Source organism: Eleutherodactylus coqui, chromosome 7, assembly GCF_035609145.1.
Source record: "Eleutherodactylus coqui strain aEleCoq1 chromosome 7, aEleCoq1.hap1, whole genome shotgun sequence".
Taxonomy (NCBI): Eukaryota; Metazoa; Chordata; class Amphibia; order Anura; family Eleutherodactylidae; genus Eleutherodactylus; species Eleutherodactylus coqui.
In genome coordinates, this window is record NC_089843.1 from 114,852,723 (window position 1) to 114,868,135 (window position 15,413).

General features: G+C 43.0%; 1 protein-coding gene across 2 annotated transcripts in view; it reads left to right on the forward strand.

The window, feature by feature from the left end:
* TMEM192 (transmembrane protein 192) overlaps positions 1 to 15,413 on the forward strand; it is a 43,893-nt gene that overhangs the window by 11,918 nt on the left and 16,562 nt on the right. Inside the window, exons 2-4 of one of the 2 annotated variants that reach the window (XM_066573566.1) lie at positions 4,177 to 4,323; positions 8,160 to 8,418; positions 14,127 to 14,252. In XM_066573566.1, coding sequence (XP_066429663.1) covers positions 4,177 to 4,323; positions 8,160 to 8,418; positions 14,127 to 14,252 — 532 coding nt within the window. The remainder of the gene's footprint in view (positions 1 to 4,176; positions 4,324 to 8,159; positions 8,419 to 14,126; positions 14,253 to 15,413) is intronic. The other variant, XM_066573567.1, reaches the window with a different exon arrangement.

A 15,413-nucleotide genomic window follows, 5' to 3' on the forward strand; every position in this document is an offset into this window, starting at 1 on the left:
AAAATAACCGGTGGCCCCCAGCTTTACACACTGAGGACCATTTCAGATAAATAATTGCTGTACCTGATTTACAACACTTTTTTTCTAATATAGTTTAGTTTGGCTTGTATTACAACAGAACGTCTAGAGTTTCCCGTGTGATGGTGTTCTTGATGTTGGGGCTTTACTGTGTGACAATCCTGGTTAATATCTAACTTATTTAGAACAGTGGAAATTTGGTATTTACCTGTTACCTGATGACAGATTGCGTTTTCTTGAAAACCAGTTTAAGCGGTCCATTCTGGATCTGGCAAACTGTTGAGATTACTATCTGTAAAGGTCTGCACAGTGCAGAAGGAACATTCTAGAATTTGAATATTTTGTCAAGAAGACTAGCTCTGTTTAAGTGGGTTTTACCACGCTGGACCTCGTACAATTAGCTGAACAGGCGCCTGCTGAGAGCGCCGTAATAGACGATTGGTACGTAAGGTTCTCCTCTGGCCAGCGCTTGTAACTGCAGGCATAGCTCCCATTCTTACTGAAACCTTTGTCCTGCAGTTACAAGCTCTGGCCACTACACAGGTTGGAGCCTCTGCTTCCGCCCCGACCTCTGTGTATTGCGGCACTGCCAGCTAGCGCATGATCACCCAAGGTCCTGAGTGGCGGCCCCCAGCCAGTCCACTATTGATGACCTAATCTGAGGATAGGTTCTTAACAGTGTTTTCCTGGAAAACCTCTTTAAACTTCATCTTGATTCCAGAATGATGAGGCTCAAGAAGGAAAATAAAAGGGAATATAAAGCGTAACTTCAGGTACAGAAATGTAACCATCTCTATTCTGCAGTCAGAACGGACTACAGCATTTGACTGGCTGGCCAGATGGAGGGGCCTACGGGTTAAGGCCTCATGCCCACAGTTGTCAGACTCTACAGCGGAATATCGCAGCGGAGTACGACACGTTCCGTGTTTTTTGGGTTTTTTTTTTGTTTTTTTAAAAAAATATTTGGACTATAGAATAGTAATCAGTCTTGCTAATACAAGAGTGGTTCTATCACAGTGCTGGTTTCAGCCACTGAGACCGGACCCCCCGATGGAATCGCAGAGCGTAGTAAATAATGCTTTAACACTACTTAGCGTTTTCCTTTTCACAGAGGTGTCCATTCACTGACTGCTTTTATTGAACAGTATTAGACAGAAACACGTCCCCAACTCATAACGCTTGGACGTCAATATATATTTATAGACTCCTAATCTGAATAATGTGGGACTGCACAGAATTCTAAGAATTACTCAAGCATTATTTAATGTATTAAGGGTGGTTTCACATCTGCGTTAGAACCTTTGGTAAGATGTTCCGCCGCAGATCTGGCTCAAAATACCAGAAGAAAGTTCTGGTGTCTTGGAGATTTGTTTACGGAGTCCATTATTGCTTTCCCATCTCTTCCACTTTAAAAAGAAAGGGATAAGAAGCACCATCACGCGCACAGTAGGACCAAAAAATGCAGAAGACCACTCAAAATATACAATGTATAATTTCTGCCAGGCCATGGCCACAGGATTCTCAGGTCTTTACTGAGAATTGAGATCTCCATAGATAAGCATTAATAAACAGTACTTTTAAGGCCCATTTACACGCAACGGTTAAAGCTCAAAATTCATTAAAGGGGGCGATAATTGTTCAGTGTGAAACAAAACTATTGCTAACTTGGCATTCATGGTTCTTGAAGCTGACTTTTTAGTGATCTTTAAAAAAGAAAAAGAAAAAAAAAAACCCTTGTCACTCGCTGGCTTCTTGTCCTGTGTGACTCTCCCGGCTCAGCGCTTCCCATAAGGACGAGAAGCCCGCGAGCTGCCGGCAGGACTTTCAGTCTGAAAGCTCTGCACGAGCGCTAACTACCTTTGCGTTGACGTCGGCGCTTGTGCAGTCGCTGAAAAGGCTGTCGCCCCATATAAAAGCCTTTAAAGACAGCATGGACCCAAATCTACATAAGCACATAGTCAGCATCCTTCTCTGTCCCAATCTCTGGTCCTGTTTGTTTTATTTATTTATTTTTTTTTTACTGTGCACCAAACTTTGAACAAAAAATAATACTTCAGACAATACAGAGAACTTATTTATAGGCCGGTTCACCGATTCTGCACATTCCCAAACTTAAGTGGGCATTTCCTGTTCCTATAGTGAATATAGGAATTACCTAAGCGCTGCCAATGGAGAAGTGTTGGGGATTCCATGGATTTCCAATGCATTATAACTACCAACACCAAATAACACAAACCTTAGGTTTGCAGAAGAGGGATGTTGTCTGTAATAGAAGCCTTGTTGCATTTCACTTGGATAATTACCATTGATTAGTTAGGCACAAACAAACTTAAAAGTGATTTCCCACTTTAAATGGCCTTTACATTAGTGTGTGTATAATATATATATAATTTATACTTCTCCTGTATATTTGTCTTCTAGTACTGTTCTCCAGTTACTGCCTGTATTACAGACTAGGGCAGCAGTCCCAATTCTGCATGCTGCAGAGCCCCAATGGGGTGGCATTCCACTCTCCATGCCTGCAGGAAGCTCTGCAGTGTGAGGTGTAGAATGGCAGTTGTGTATTGGCACCCTTATGATCTATAACCTGGGTCCTGTGATGGGATGATCTTCTCTACATGTGTGGTAAATGAGTTTTGCTGCCTTCGTTATTTCGGTAAGATGCTAATTCCTGACTTCCCACTGTAAATCGCTAGTAATGGACGGATATTCTAGTATTTTATGAACCTGTCTTCTCTGGATTTTTTTTTTTTTTTTTTTTACTGCTCTGAGAAGATGACACAGATTTGTCTCAGCCGTGTAAAGTATGAAAATGACTCATAATGTGAGAGGAACTCGTCGCTCATAAGCACATTAATTACTGCTGTGATACATTTATGACACACTTTTGTCTACTTTGAACATTTTTTTCCTGTTCTGCATTCATGTACCACAATGGTTGTGATGTCTGGATGTCACAGGAGCTTAGTGAGGACAGCTCAGGCCTGTGTTCTGTCTCACGAACACAGTTTACAGGGCAAACACTGAAACGTTACTGAAATCTTATAGTCTCCCAGTCTGAATCTGTTACTGCCAACACCTAATATTCAATTAGGTTACCCATTTTGACATCTTCAATGTGGAATAGGTAAAAGTGGAAATTACCTAGGTGCCTTTTTGTCTCCTAAACTGAAAAGTTTAGGAGCCAAACTTTTTATATTTGGTTTTGTTTTTTTTGCCCAAATTTTAAATGTCTCATTCACATATAATATACAGTAAGTGATGATCTAATGTTCTAATGAGAGACTAAGAGCTTCAAAGTGACCAGTGAGACTCAGACCTTCACAGAAGCTGATGTAGAGACCTTTTACATTGACCTGTCTACTGTATGTAGAGTAGAGACCCAAGAGAAAGGTCCGCAGTAGGTGAAATAGGTGGTCCAATCAATGAGCTGCCCAGAGGCCAGCCGAAAATGGCAATCAAGACCAGCTGGCAGATCAGACGAGTGAGGAGGCTGTCCCAATAAAGGCCCTGCTCTTTTGGTGCCGGTAGGACCGCAAATCCGACTGGAGCCATGAGTGAAGATGTTTGTCAAGTTCTGACGGAGTGATAGTCAGCATTGTGGTATCGTCTTGGTAGAGTGAGTTGTCCAACACAATGCAAAGTTTACTTTAAAGTGTAGCTGACACCTTTCAGACAACTTCTGATGACCCGTTGAGTCAAACATTGTCACCTGAGGAAGGAGAGGACTGGGTCAGTGCCCTCTTCTCGAGTGAAGGGGCTTTTACTGTATACCGTGCCCCATCAGCTCACTTGGAGGCAGACAAATCTTCTATGGTCCATATTCGGCTTCCTATGTCCAGCAGACACAAGCCGAAGGGGCAAAAAGCCCAGTTGTAGCCCCTTCATTTTGGTCCTCTTTGGGGATCATCAGTGGAGATCCAAAGACTTTATTTAAATTTACCTGTCAGCTTGATCATGCTGTCCAAACTGCAGGCAACTATATAGCAATCTGCTCTATAACCTGCTGCCTGCAGTTTGGACAGCATGATCAAGCTGATGGGTTCTCCTTTAATATGATTTGTGATGGCTTTGGTTGTTTTGCCACACTATCTTATACCCTGTTCTGGCATGTAGATGTATCTTATGTTAACTATATCCTCTTCTGTTGTGATGCAGAGTTCTGGAGAGCTGACCCAGAGTTCAGATGACGAATGTTTGCTGGATGCCCCTCTCCTTCCATCACAGAAACTTCAGTCTGAAATCCGGCCAACATTCCACCCTGTCCCTACAGTCGCTGTTAGCATTATCCTTCTACTAATACAGGTATGTTGTTTAATACAAATATAAATGCTAGAAGAACAAAAAAGTGGCTCTGCATATTGCATACACCAATGTTAGCAGTTCATAGTGAAACTATTTGTCAAATACTGAACGGCTGCTATTTACACTGAACGATGAGCGATCAGCTTATCCTCCATGCAGCATAAACTGAGGACCATGAGCTCATCTTTCAGTGTAAATAGCAGCCGTTCAGTATTGAATGGCCGCTGTGTTATGTCAATGGAGAGGGGCGGGGAGCAAGGAGAGAATTCTCTTGCACTGCCCCGCCCCCCCTGCTGCCCGCTCTGTGAGCGTGCCAGCTCTGCTAGTTCCCGTGCAGGAAAACCGGAGCAAGGACACACAGGGACGAGTGTCGCGCATTGTTGACCAAACAGTCGTCCAGTCTAAATGGACCCTTTGCTAGAGGTTATACAATTTCTGCTTGATGGAGAAACAGTTTAATTACCATTACCTTGTGTATTCACCTAAAATAAGGGGCATTACATCACATGGGGTGCCATCACATACAACAGTCGGACACCCCTAGTGGTAGATATGTTCAGGACATCCTGCAGCGACATGTGTTCCTCTCATGGCCGGGCTTCCAAGACGTATTTTCCAGCAGGATAATGCTCGGCCAAACACAGCAAAAATGTCACAAGAATGCCTCCACAACATTGTCGCACTAACGTGGCCTGCCTGATCGCCAGATTTATCACCAATAGAACATGTATGAGACCATCTGGGATGCCAAGTTTGGCAGCCTATGAGTTTGCACAATCTAGAGGCTCAGTTACAGCAGTTGTGGACTGTTATATTACAAGATATCATACAGAACCTGTATACCTCCATGCCTGTCCATATCACATCTTTTTTCTAAGCTAGAGGCGGTACAACAAGGTACTAGAGCCTCCATGCCTGCCCGTATCACATCTTACATCCAAGCCAGAGGCGGTACAACAGGATACTAGAACCTCCATGCCCACCAGTATCACATCTTATATCCAAGCTAGAGGTGGTACAACAGGGTACTAGACCCTCCATGCCTGCCCATATCTCATCTTGAGGTGGTACAACAAGGTACTAGAGCCTTCGTAACAGCCCGTATTGCATCTTTTAGCCAAGCTAGAGGTGGTACAACAGGGTACTAGAGCCTCCCTTCAACTTTTGGCAATAAATTATCCTTTTGCTCTCCTATTGTAATCTTTTACTTCTAGCAATGTTGCAATCACATAGTTATCAGCATCAAATAAAACCTTCTGTCTAGGTGCTTGGGTTTTTTTTTTGTTTTTTTGGACAATGAGTGTATATACTGGGGGGATATTTACGTGGTGAATGGGGGGGGGGGGAATCACCGCTGTGGCTTGCCGTTTTAAGAATCTAGGTTCACTTTTATAGATTCCAGTATGACATCTGTTGGCCACATTTTGGTACTGCAGACAACCAGTAAGAAAACTATCCAGCAAACCTACTAAAACTAAATCTTTATTGCATTTGGAACCGTGTGAGGAAAAAATATTACTTTAATTGAAAATCCAGTGCCATGTGCGTGCATTTAGCTGATTTTGTATTTAAGAAACTAGCCACTTCCTCCCCTTTTGATGTCACCATTGCACTTCACATACCGGCATTGCTGCTTTTCTATATATATATATATATATATATATATATATATATATATATATATATATATATATATATATAGAAAAGCAGCAATGCCGGTATGTGAAGTGCAATGGTGACATCAAAAGGGGAGGAAGTGGCTAGTTTCTTAAATACAAAATCAGCTAAATGCACACACATGGCACTGGATATATATATATATTCTCATCCTTTTTGTTTGCTAAATGGTGAAGTCTGGCGCATAAACATGAGTTTGCGGGGGAGTGTGCACACAGCCAACGATTGGATGACTGACAATAAATCATTCGCTTTTCGTTCTCTTTATGCAGCCATAAAAAAAATCATCATTGGCTCGTTCACTAATCGATCGGTTTAAACTCGAAGAAGACCACAAACAACCTCAGAAGGCAAGAAGATTCCATGAAGAATTGCTCCATCACAGGATTGAACCTAAAACTTAATGTTTACTTGCTGATTTCTAGAAACAGGGGGATATCTATATCTATCAATTGGACATGACTGTACCCCACCACCTCTCTCCAAGACAGCATGATTGAACTTCGCAGCAAGTGATGAAGAGGTTAAGGGGCGAGTACAAACGCTCCCCAGATGAGCAGCGTCCCCCATCAGGGCTATATGTCACACTGCTTATCGGATTTATTCTTTAGACAGAGATACTTTTCCTGTTGATCTGAAAAGCTCCCAATAAAACCTCCATCATGATGTGGCAACGCATAGAGCTGGAGGAAATGTGGATTGGCTAACAATTGAATTTATTTATGGATGGATGGACTGATATTTAAGTCTGCATACGAAAGGGTTGGATTCCGCATGAGGGAGCCCGTAGTGGAATCTGACCCAGTGCCCGGCCAGCATTTGCGCATATCTGTTTTTCGGATGGTGGGGATGGCTTACTGTTGGATATGCACAGTACAAAATATATCATATACTGTATATTCCAGCATATAAGACGACCCCCGACTTTTCATCTTATATGCCGGGAATACAATGTGAAAAAAATAAATGAATACTCACCTGCGGCGCTGATGCAGACTCTCGCTCCCCCATGCACGCTGGCAGAACATTGCCTCCAGAAAGCTAATGCTCTGATTGGCTAACTCAGGCGGCGTCGGCCAATGAAAGCTGGCGCTGCATTAGCCAATCGCAGCCATTCGATGACCTCATCGAATGGCTGTGATTGGCTAACGCAGCGCCAGCTTTCATTGGCCGACGCCGCCTGAGTTAGCCAATCAGAGCATTAGCTTTCTGGAGGCGGGGCGCAGAAAGCAATGCTCTTCCAGTGTGCACGGGGGAGAGACAGAGGTGAGTCTTCTCTCTTTATTTTTTTTAATTTTTTTTCTCTCTCTCTCTCCGACAACTGTATACCCGGCGTATAAGACAACCCCCGACTGCAGAGCAGATTTTTAAAAGGGGTTAAAAGGTCGTCTTATATGCCGGAATATTGTGTGTGTGTGTGTGTGTGATTATTTATATATACGTTTTTTTTTCTTTCCCTGCTTACGGAAATCGCAACTTGATTCTGTGAGCATGCAGGAATAAGCAATTTTACATAGCATGTTATGAACTGTATTCGCTTTGGAATCGCAGTGGGCACACCGACTGCAAATCCATTCATGTGCAGGCGGCATAAGTTACATCCTATCTTTCATATGTGATTCTCGGAGGTACGAATCCTTTCTAAATGGTAATGGGATTCAAATAGGTATTATATAGAATCCTTTACGTTAATACTGATTTGATCTCTACACCTTACCCCAGGGAGCAATTGCACTTGAACCTCTTCATCCCTTCCTGCGAAGTTCAATCATGCTGTCTGGGAGAGAGGTGCTGGGGTGCAGTCATGTCCACTGGATAGATATAGATATCCCCCTGTTTTTAGGAATTATCAAATAAACGTTAAGTTTCAGGTTCAATCCTGTGATGGAGAGCTTGGTTTAAACTCCGCTCGTTCAGTCGTTTACACTCACTGTATAAATAAACAAGAATGACTGAACAAGCGAATGATGTATCTGCCTGTATAAGCAGATACATGAGCGAACTCTGACATCATTCGCTTGTTCAAACGAGTAAGCGGCAGCTCTAAACAGACCTCTACTTAGATTATCAGAAACTGCATGTTGTCTGTTTTGCCGCTGTCTCATATGAAGAGTATTCATCCTTTAGTAGTTTTTAATGTCTTTTCTTCTTTCTTTCAGGTGGCATTTGTGGCCCTGACCAGTGTAGCGGTGTATTTTTGTGTATTTAATGGTGATAAAGACTTATGCAAGCAGTACATAACACCATTTGATCTGACTAATACTGTGATCATTTCTAAAGTCATCCTGTGGTTGCTTCATGTGGTCAATGAGCGTTTCATTAACCACCAGCACTGCAAAGCAAAGAGCCGCGGCTATCTTAACTTGTACCGGTCAACGAGGCACCTCAAGACTTCTCCACTGATTATTCACTCAACAGGTACTGTGTATTAATAGTTGTTTTGTGTATAGATGTGTACATATGCTAAAAAAAAATAAATAAAAAAATTATATATAATATATGAGAGTGGCTTTTCGGGACCTCTCTTCAATGGGACAAAGCTGTCGACAGCATTAAGAATTGTTTTGTACACAGACAAGTTGCTTTCAAATATAAATCTATAGATGCTGTGTAACCATACATTTCCTATTATTATGTAAGGAGTTTAGTATACAAAAAATAATTCTTTAGCATAAAATGGCATTACTCCTGGATACATTGCTTAACACAAACAATCCAATTTAGCATAATTTAATATAAGATGCAGTTTGCTGTATAGCCTCTAGATGGCAGACTAGGTGCACTGTAACCCTTGTATCATGAGTTACATATAGGAAAATTCACCTGCAAGTTGTAAATCTCCTTTTATCTGGAAGGTAACATACACAATAGACGCTTGCAAGTCGAACCAACTAACTTTGGAAGGACCAGCTGACTTCTGTGTATAGGGGTGTCTCTAATCTTTTCCCAATGGCAAATGTCATGTGAAATACAGGACAGATGTGTAGAATTTCAATATGCCCCATTTTTTTATTCTTTTCATGGGAATCATCTGCCACGACAGAACAGAGTCGAAGGGCGGCTTCACACGACTGTATGCGTTTTGCACATTTTACTGCACTTTTTTGCACAGACAGGACATCTCACATTGGCGCTGGACACGCCTGTGATTTAAAAGGCTATGTAGCCTGATTAGTTCGATATGTTCTTTTTCCGCTAAATTGTGTAGTGTAATGCGTACCAATATTGCGCATTTGTGCCCCCCCTCCCCCTAGGCTCCTATGGGGCCTTTGGTGTGTAAATGCCCACTAAAATGGAGCATGCTGCTTTTGTTTGTTTTTTTTTCCCCCAAAAACAAAAGTGAGAATAAAATCAATTAGTTTTATTCTCTGTGTATTGCGTGCAAATAGGTCCTTGGGAAGCCGCCCTTAGTGTGTATGCGTACGCAGGCATCTGGAGGAATAGTTGTCTGTCTGTCACTGGTTATGTACTCCTTTTATATAGAACCAGTATATTCTGCAGAAATATATAAAGCATGGATCTACTTAAATGCTTTTCTGTTCAAATAGACAAAGGTAAAATGCCCATTTACACGCAACGAATATCTCTCAAACAATGTATTTTGAGCGATAATCGTTGCGTGTAAATGCTACTATTGTTTACTTTTCGACCAAATGATTATTTTTAGGTGAGCATAAAATCTCATTCAGACGGAGAGCTGATAACAGGGACCACACGCTGAGTTCTCCACAGGAGCGCTGATTATATTGTATTCAGCTTGCAGCCCTGTGTCAGAACAAAGGAGCTGAGTGCAGAGAACAGACTACTTTCTGCTCTCTGCATACACTTCCTGGAAGCTCACTTACATTTAAATGAAGGTAATAAACTGCTAATGGGCATTAGTGCACACTAGCCGCTTATGCAAAACGATCGCTAAAACTGTCAATCTTCCTATCTTTTGAACATTTTTTTTGCGTGTAAATGGGCCTTTACTCCCCAAAATATTTCTGAATATAATTGAGTAATTTTTGGCTACAAGCATAGCGAAATATAGCGCTGCCCAGGTAAAACTTCTCTGCATTATTGTATTGCAGCCACCTTTTGTCTAGAGGTGTACAAGGAAGATTGGTCGGTTTATATTTGGCCATGCATAAATGGATATTCAATGCCTTGGGTAATGCTTGATGGGCATCTGTGTGTGGCAGCCTCCTGTAGGCTGCCATGCTAGCCCATTTGCACCCTCTGATTGGTGCTGCATGAGAGAGGGTGCCCTGACTGTTTGGTCTGCTTTGACCTCAGTGCCTATTCGTCAAATCTGTTTACTGCCATAATCAGTGCTAAGCTGATCACAGCCGTTACCGGCAGCTATCAAACTGTTGATTGCCACCAGGAATGGAGTTGACTCTGCTCCTGAGCCCGCTCCATACACACTTCAGCGCCACAGGGCGTTCATAGTCGATTGGCACTCCTGAAGTGGTTAAAGGAGCAATGTAGGTAAAAATGATGCACCATACTACTACTAGTGCAGTTCTTCGAAACTCTGCCCCCCAAAGTAAAAATCAGTCACTGTCTGCACTAAGCTTAACGCTGCAAGGCAGGTTTCTGATGAGTATATTTTAGCTCCCCATTAGGACCGCAATATGGAACGAATAGAAATCTATATCTATTCAATGACCTGCTCCTATGTGATGCCCAACTTCTCAGCGCTGCTTTCCTCTTTATAGAGAAGATTCCTCGGAGCAACCATTATAAAACGCTCACATGTTTTAGACGTCATGCATGTGTCGATTCGGTGCACAGTATAGGACTTCAAACCAGCTATAGAAAGACCAGCAATGTATTGCATGGCCATGTTGTAAAAGAGTTGCAGAATGTTTTACATAAACCAACCATGTATATTTGGGATGTCTGCATTCTCCAATTTCGTGTCACTTTGGTATCTTTTCTCTGTAGTTTACAAGGTATACGTTCCTGAATAATTGGGTTATACGGAAATTGAAATTGGTAAGAAAATCCTGAGGCGATTGTATAATAAGCCCTGCCTTTACTTTCATAGAACCACAGTCAAAATGTTACGCGCCCCCCCCCCCTTACCTACAGTATATTATATTGAATTGACACTGCATTAAAGGGGAGCGTGCGTGCGTGCGTGCGTGCGTGCGTGTGTGTGTGTGTGTGCGTGTGTGTGTGCGTGCGTGCGTGTGTGTGTGTGTGTGTGTGCGTGCGTGTGCTTTTCCAGCATGGCTAACCGCTTTTAAGGGAAAAAATAAATGGGCATATAATCTACTCCCCCTGCTGTGTCCAGCGCTGCTGCGTCTTTCCTGTGACATCATGTTTGCAGACTGCTGCAGCCAATGGCAGAGGTCTGTGATTGGCTGCAGCAGCCTGTGACATCTCATACACGACCTGACTGCAGCTTGTAAACAAACAGCGGGCATGGAGGACCGAGCAGGAGATGCAGGCATCTGGGAGAGGTAAGTAGATGCCGGTATTTGCAGCATGGGGAGCGTGTTCTAAGAAGGTAATAACCCTGTCGAACCACCCCTTTAATCATTATCTGTTGCTGGGGTCTGTACGGTCCAGGCTGGTGAATCTTTGCAGAATATTGTAATTGAATTTACAGAAAAAAAAACTTGCACAAAGCAGACAGTAGGATACATCTTCAGTCTTGGAAAGACAAGGTAAAGTTAATGATGCACACCTGCGTGTAAGTCGTTAACTTAGAACTCTGCATATGGTGCATGAAGAATACAGCTGCAAGTTCCAAGATGTCAGCTAGATGTAGATATCTAGGTCATATCTCTATATTATATCTCTTGCTCTGATTAAATTGTTTATTGCAACCTTATTGCTGCTGCCATTATTTGTATAAGGGAAGCACAATGTGGGGTAGGTTGCTGCCTGCGCTCCCATTCTATGTCACCTCCAACTATCTGGATACATACTTGACTGTGTGGCTGTTTACACGTAGTTTCCATGTCAGAGAATGTGTGGCACACAGCCCAGGAGCGTGAGCTGGGCACACAGTATAGTAATCTCTGGCCACCTATAGATCAGGAGAATGGGTCCCATGACTCCCATCTGTCTTTCCAGAAAGGGGCTCATGAGTTGGCTGCATGCATAGATGACCACCTCTATCTACACTGTAGTTTTTATAGGAGTTGTGAAATGCTGATGTGTTACCAAAACGCCCATAATCTACCCCGGAGGGACCAATATGCATGGTCTCCTCTCTGTAGTGCTGATTACGGAATGTCATTCTCCAGATAGGACTCCCACCTATGAGATATTTATGGCACGTGCTTCCGATATGTCGTAAAGGTCTCAGGTAGAGTTTTATTGCAGCCCTCAGGCATGGTTTAGTATAGCTATGCGGCCCAGGGGTGTAGCTAAAGACATGTTTCCTGGTAAAAAAAATAGTTTTTCTTAAGTTTCTCACCCCTTCCTTTTCATGTCTGACCCACCAGAAACTTTGCACTACTCTGCTGGACTGTAAGCAACCTATTGGTGCAACACTAAAGAACCATTTAGACACAACGATATTCACTCAAAAGCCGTCTTTTGAGCGATTAATCGTTGTGTGTAACTGCACTGACATCGTGCAGTTTTCGTTATCCCGTCGCTCATCGTTGTCTTTCAGTGTGCTGAAAGACAGCAAGGAGCCTTATCGGGGATTTACAGCGGGATACAGCTGATACTATTGTTACAGCTGTATCCCGCTCCCTGATCACAGGCTGGGTATGAAGAACAGAGCGGTCCAGCTCTGTTCTCCATACCTGGCACAGAGCACTCGGCTGTATAACAGCCGGGCGCTGGAGTGGGGGAACAGCTGTATGCAGAACACAAGCGGGGACACCCCGCTTGTCTTCTGCATCCTCCACTCCGGGCACTCGGAGCTGAGAACAGCTGGATGCAGATGACAAGCAGGGACACCCCGCTTGTCTTCTGCATCCTCCACTCCGGGCACTCGGAGCTGAGAACTGCTGGATGCAGACGACAACAGGGACCCCCCACTTGTCTTCTGCATCCTCCACTCCGGGCTGTATAAGCCGGGCGCTCTGAGCAGAGAACAGCTGGATGCAGACGACAAGCAGGGACACCCCGCTTGTCTTTTGCATCCTCTGCTAGTAGCGCAAGGTGATCGCTCATCTTGCGCTGTAAATGACACAACGATCACTCAAAAGTTGCTTGAGCGACATCTTTTGAGCAATTATCATTGTGTCTAAATGGGCCTTAACAGCCAGGGGTAGTGTTGGGTCCTTTTAACCCTGTTTCTCATGGGTGACAAAATCGCACGTGATTTGTGCATTGCGAGACGCACAAATATGAACCCCATTCATTTGAATGAGGTAACACACATGAGCAATGTTTTCCTGCATGCTCTGCGAGAAACACATCACAGCATGTTCTATCTTCCTGCAATATCACCCCTTGTTTTCAATGCTTTGTCTGTATGCTACTGCAGTGACTATACAGGGTAGCATATAAATGAGCCCCTAAAATATAACCTGTGTGTTTCTGCGATATGCTAACCATCCTTGACTTGTTCAAAAATATTGTTAGGAGCTCCTTATAGTGAGAAGTAGAGAGTATTTGTAGAACAGAAGTAGTCTTGTGGAATGAGAAATGATGGTGGTAGCCAGTCTTTGATTGCAGAATACAAGAAGGTTGGTAGACAGAAAAGATGGAGGAGGAGCGTTGTGGAGAGCTCTACAGAACGAGTTAAAGGGGTTTTAAATTTTTATTTATTTTTTTAAATCGGACATTTATCCTACCACATTCGGTGTAAGAAGCAAAAGGCTCCGTACGTCATGTTGTGGCCTGGCATAGTATTGCAGGCACAGCTCCCACTGAAGCACAGTACATATTGGGGTATGTTATTACAGAGTTGCTGCACTCCTCATGCTGGCCAAATTAATTTATGAGTCTGCGATAAACCCCTTAAGAGAGACCCTTTCAGATCAGTATTTTCATAGCTTTTTACACTGTATTTGGTCAAATACTGCAAATCCTGCTCATATATTTATCAAATGGACTTTGCCAGCTGTGAAAGAAATGGCATCAGTTTGTATAATGCAATGAGTCTATTCAATGTTCTCTTTCCCCAGCAGCACTGTTCTTAACGTATTTCTGTTCCTTTCTGTTAGGCAATGCGGCTGTACTTCTGATAATGTCCGTTAAGGATTTCTTTGGTTACGATGATCTCTATTTCATCCTGGGTGTCCTTGTACTGGAGTTGATCCTATCTGTGATATTCCTCCTGATCTACACAGGTGAGCACATCCGCCGCACACATCTCTGGAATTCTTTTTCACTATAGCAACTTTACAGGCCCTAAAAAAAAAAAAAACAACCTTGTACACCGGCTCAAAGGTGAACCTTCTTTGAGACATCTGAGCTTTTCAGTTGTTGAGACTGGTTTTATGGAAGAAACATTTGAGAAGGGGAAACAGGAAATGTTAAGCAAACATGGAAACTTTAGTGACCCACTTTCCATTGTTAAGTGACACTTAGCAGGAGCGGGCAGTGGAGGAATGTGCGAGCACTAGAAGCCTTTTACAAGGCCGGATCCTGGACCAAGATGGCATTAAATAATTTATGGAATCTTGGATATGAATGCTGACTGTGGAACTGGCCAAACGTGTGTACCCCCCACCCCTTCCTCTCTTGGTTGTTCTACGGTGATCGTGATATGTTCTGTTATCCCCAATTCTCAGTCTTTTCTCCAAAGACTTTATCTCTTCTATAGAACCTCGGCCTTCTTTACTATTCCAGGAATGAAGTGTTTCCTCCTCCTGGTCGGGGTTTCTTTGAAGTACATTTATGCCCTCTCCGGACTGTTATCTGTAGAGATGGAGATTTCTGCTATTACCTGCTAAGTGTGAGTCCCTCAGGCTTCTTTAAATGGCCCAGAAGCAAGTTTTGCAGAAAGTGTTGACAGATCCAGTGCTGTTTCAATTGCACACCTAATCAAATCCCTCTCGCCCTCTGCTTTATTTCTGGAACTGTCTACGCCCTAAAGAGGTTCCCAATGACTAGTTTTCTAAATATAGATTTTACTAAAATAAAAATGAATGCATTCTAGGAACTAAACTAATTATGACTAGCCCGTAAAGCCTCACTTCTGAGATGGCTATTTTATTTTTGCTTCTTTTACACCCCCCCCCCCCCCCCCCCAAAAAAAAAAAGGTGTCCCACATACTGTGATGCATCTTATTATTGCACTGTAAATGCTAATGAGGTTTGGAGTCTGGACAACCAGGTTCTAATAGTCACTCATAGTGCCTTGCTATATTAACCATTAACGCACCAGGAGGTACACTTACATCCTGTGTGCTCAGAGTTTGTATGGAGGGGGCCCATCATGCTCTACACCAATGCAGGTGCTTACAGCGGACACCGGCCTGCAACAGCTTCGATCAGCTGTTAACCCT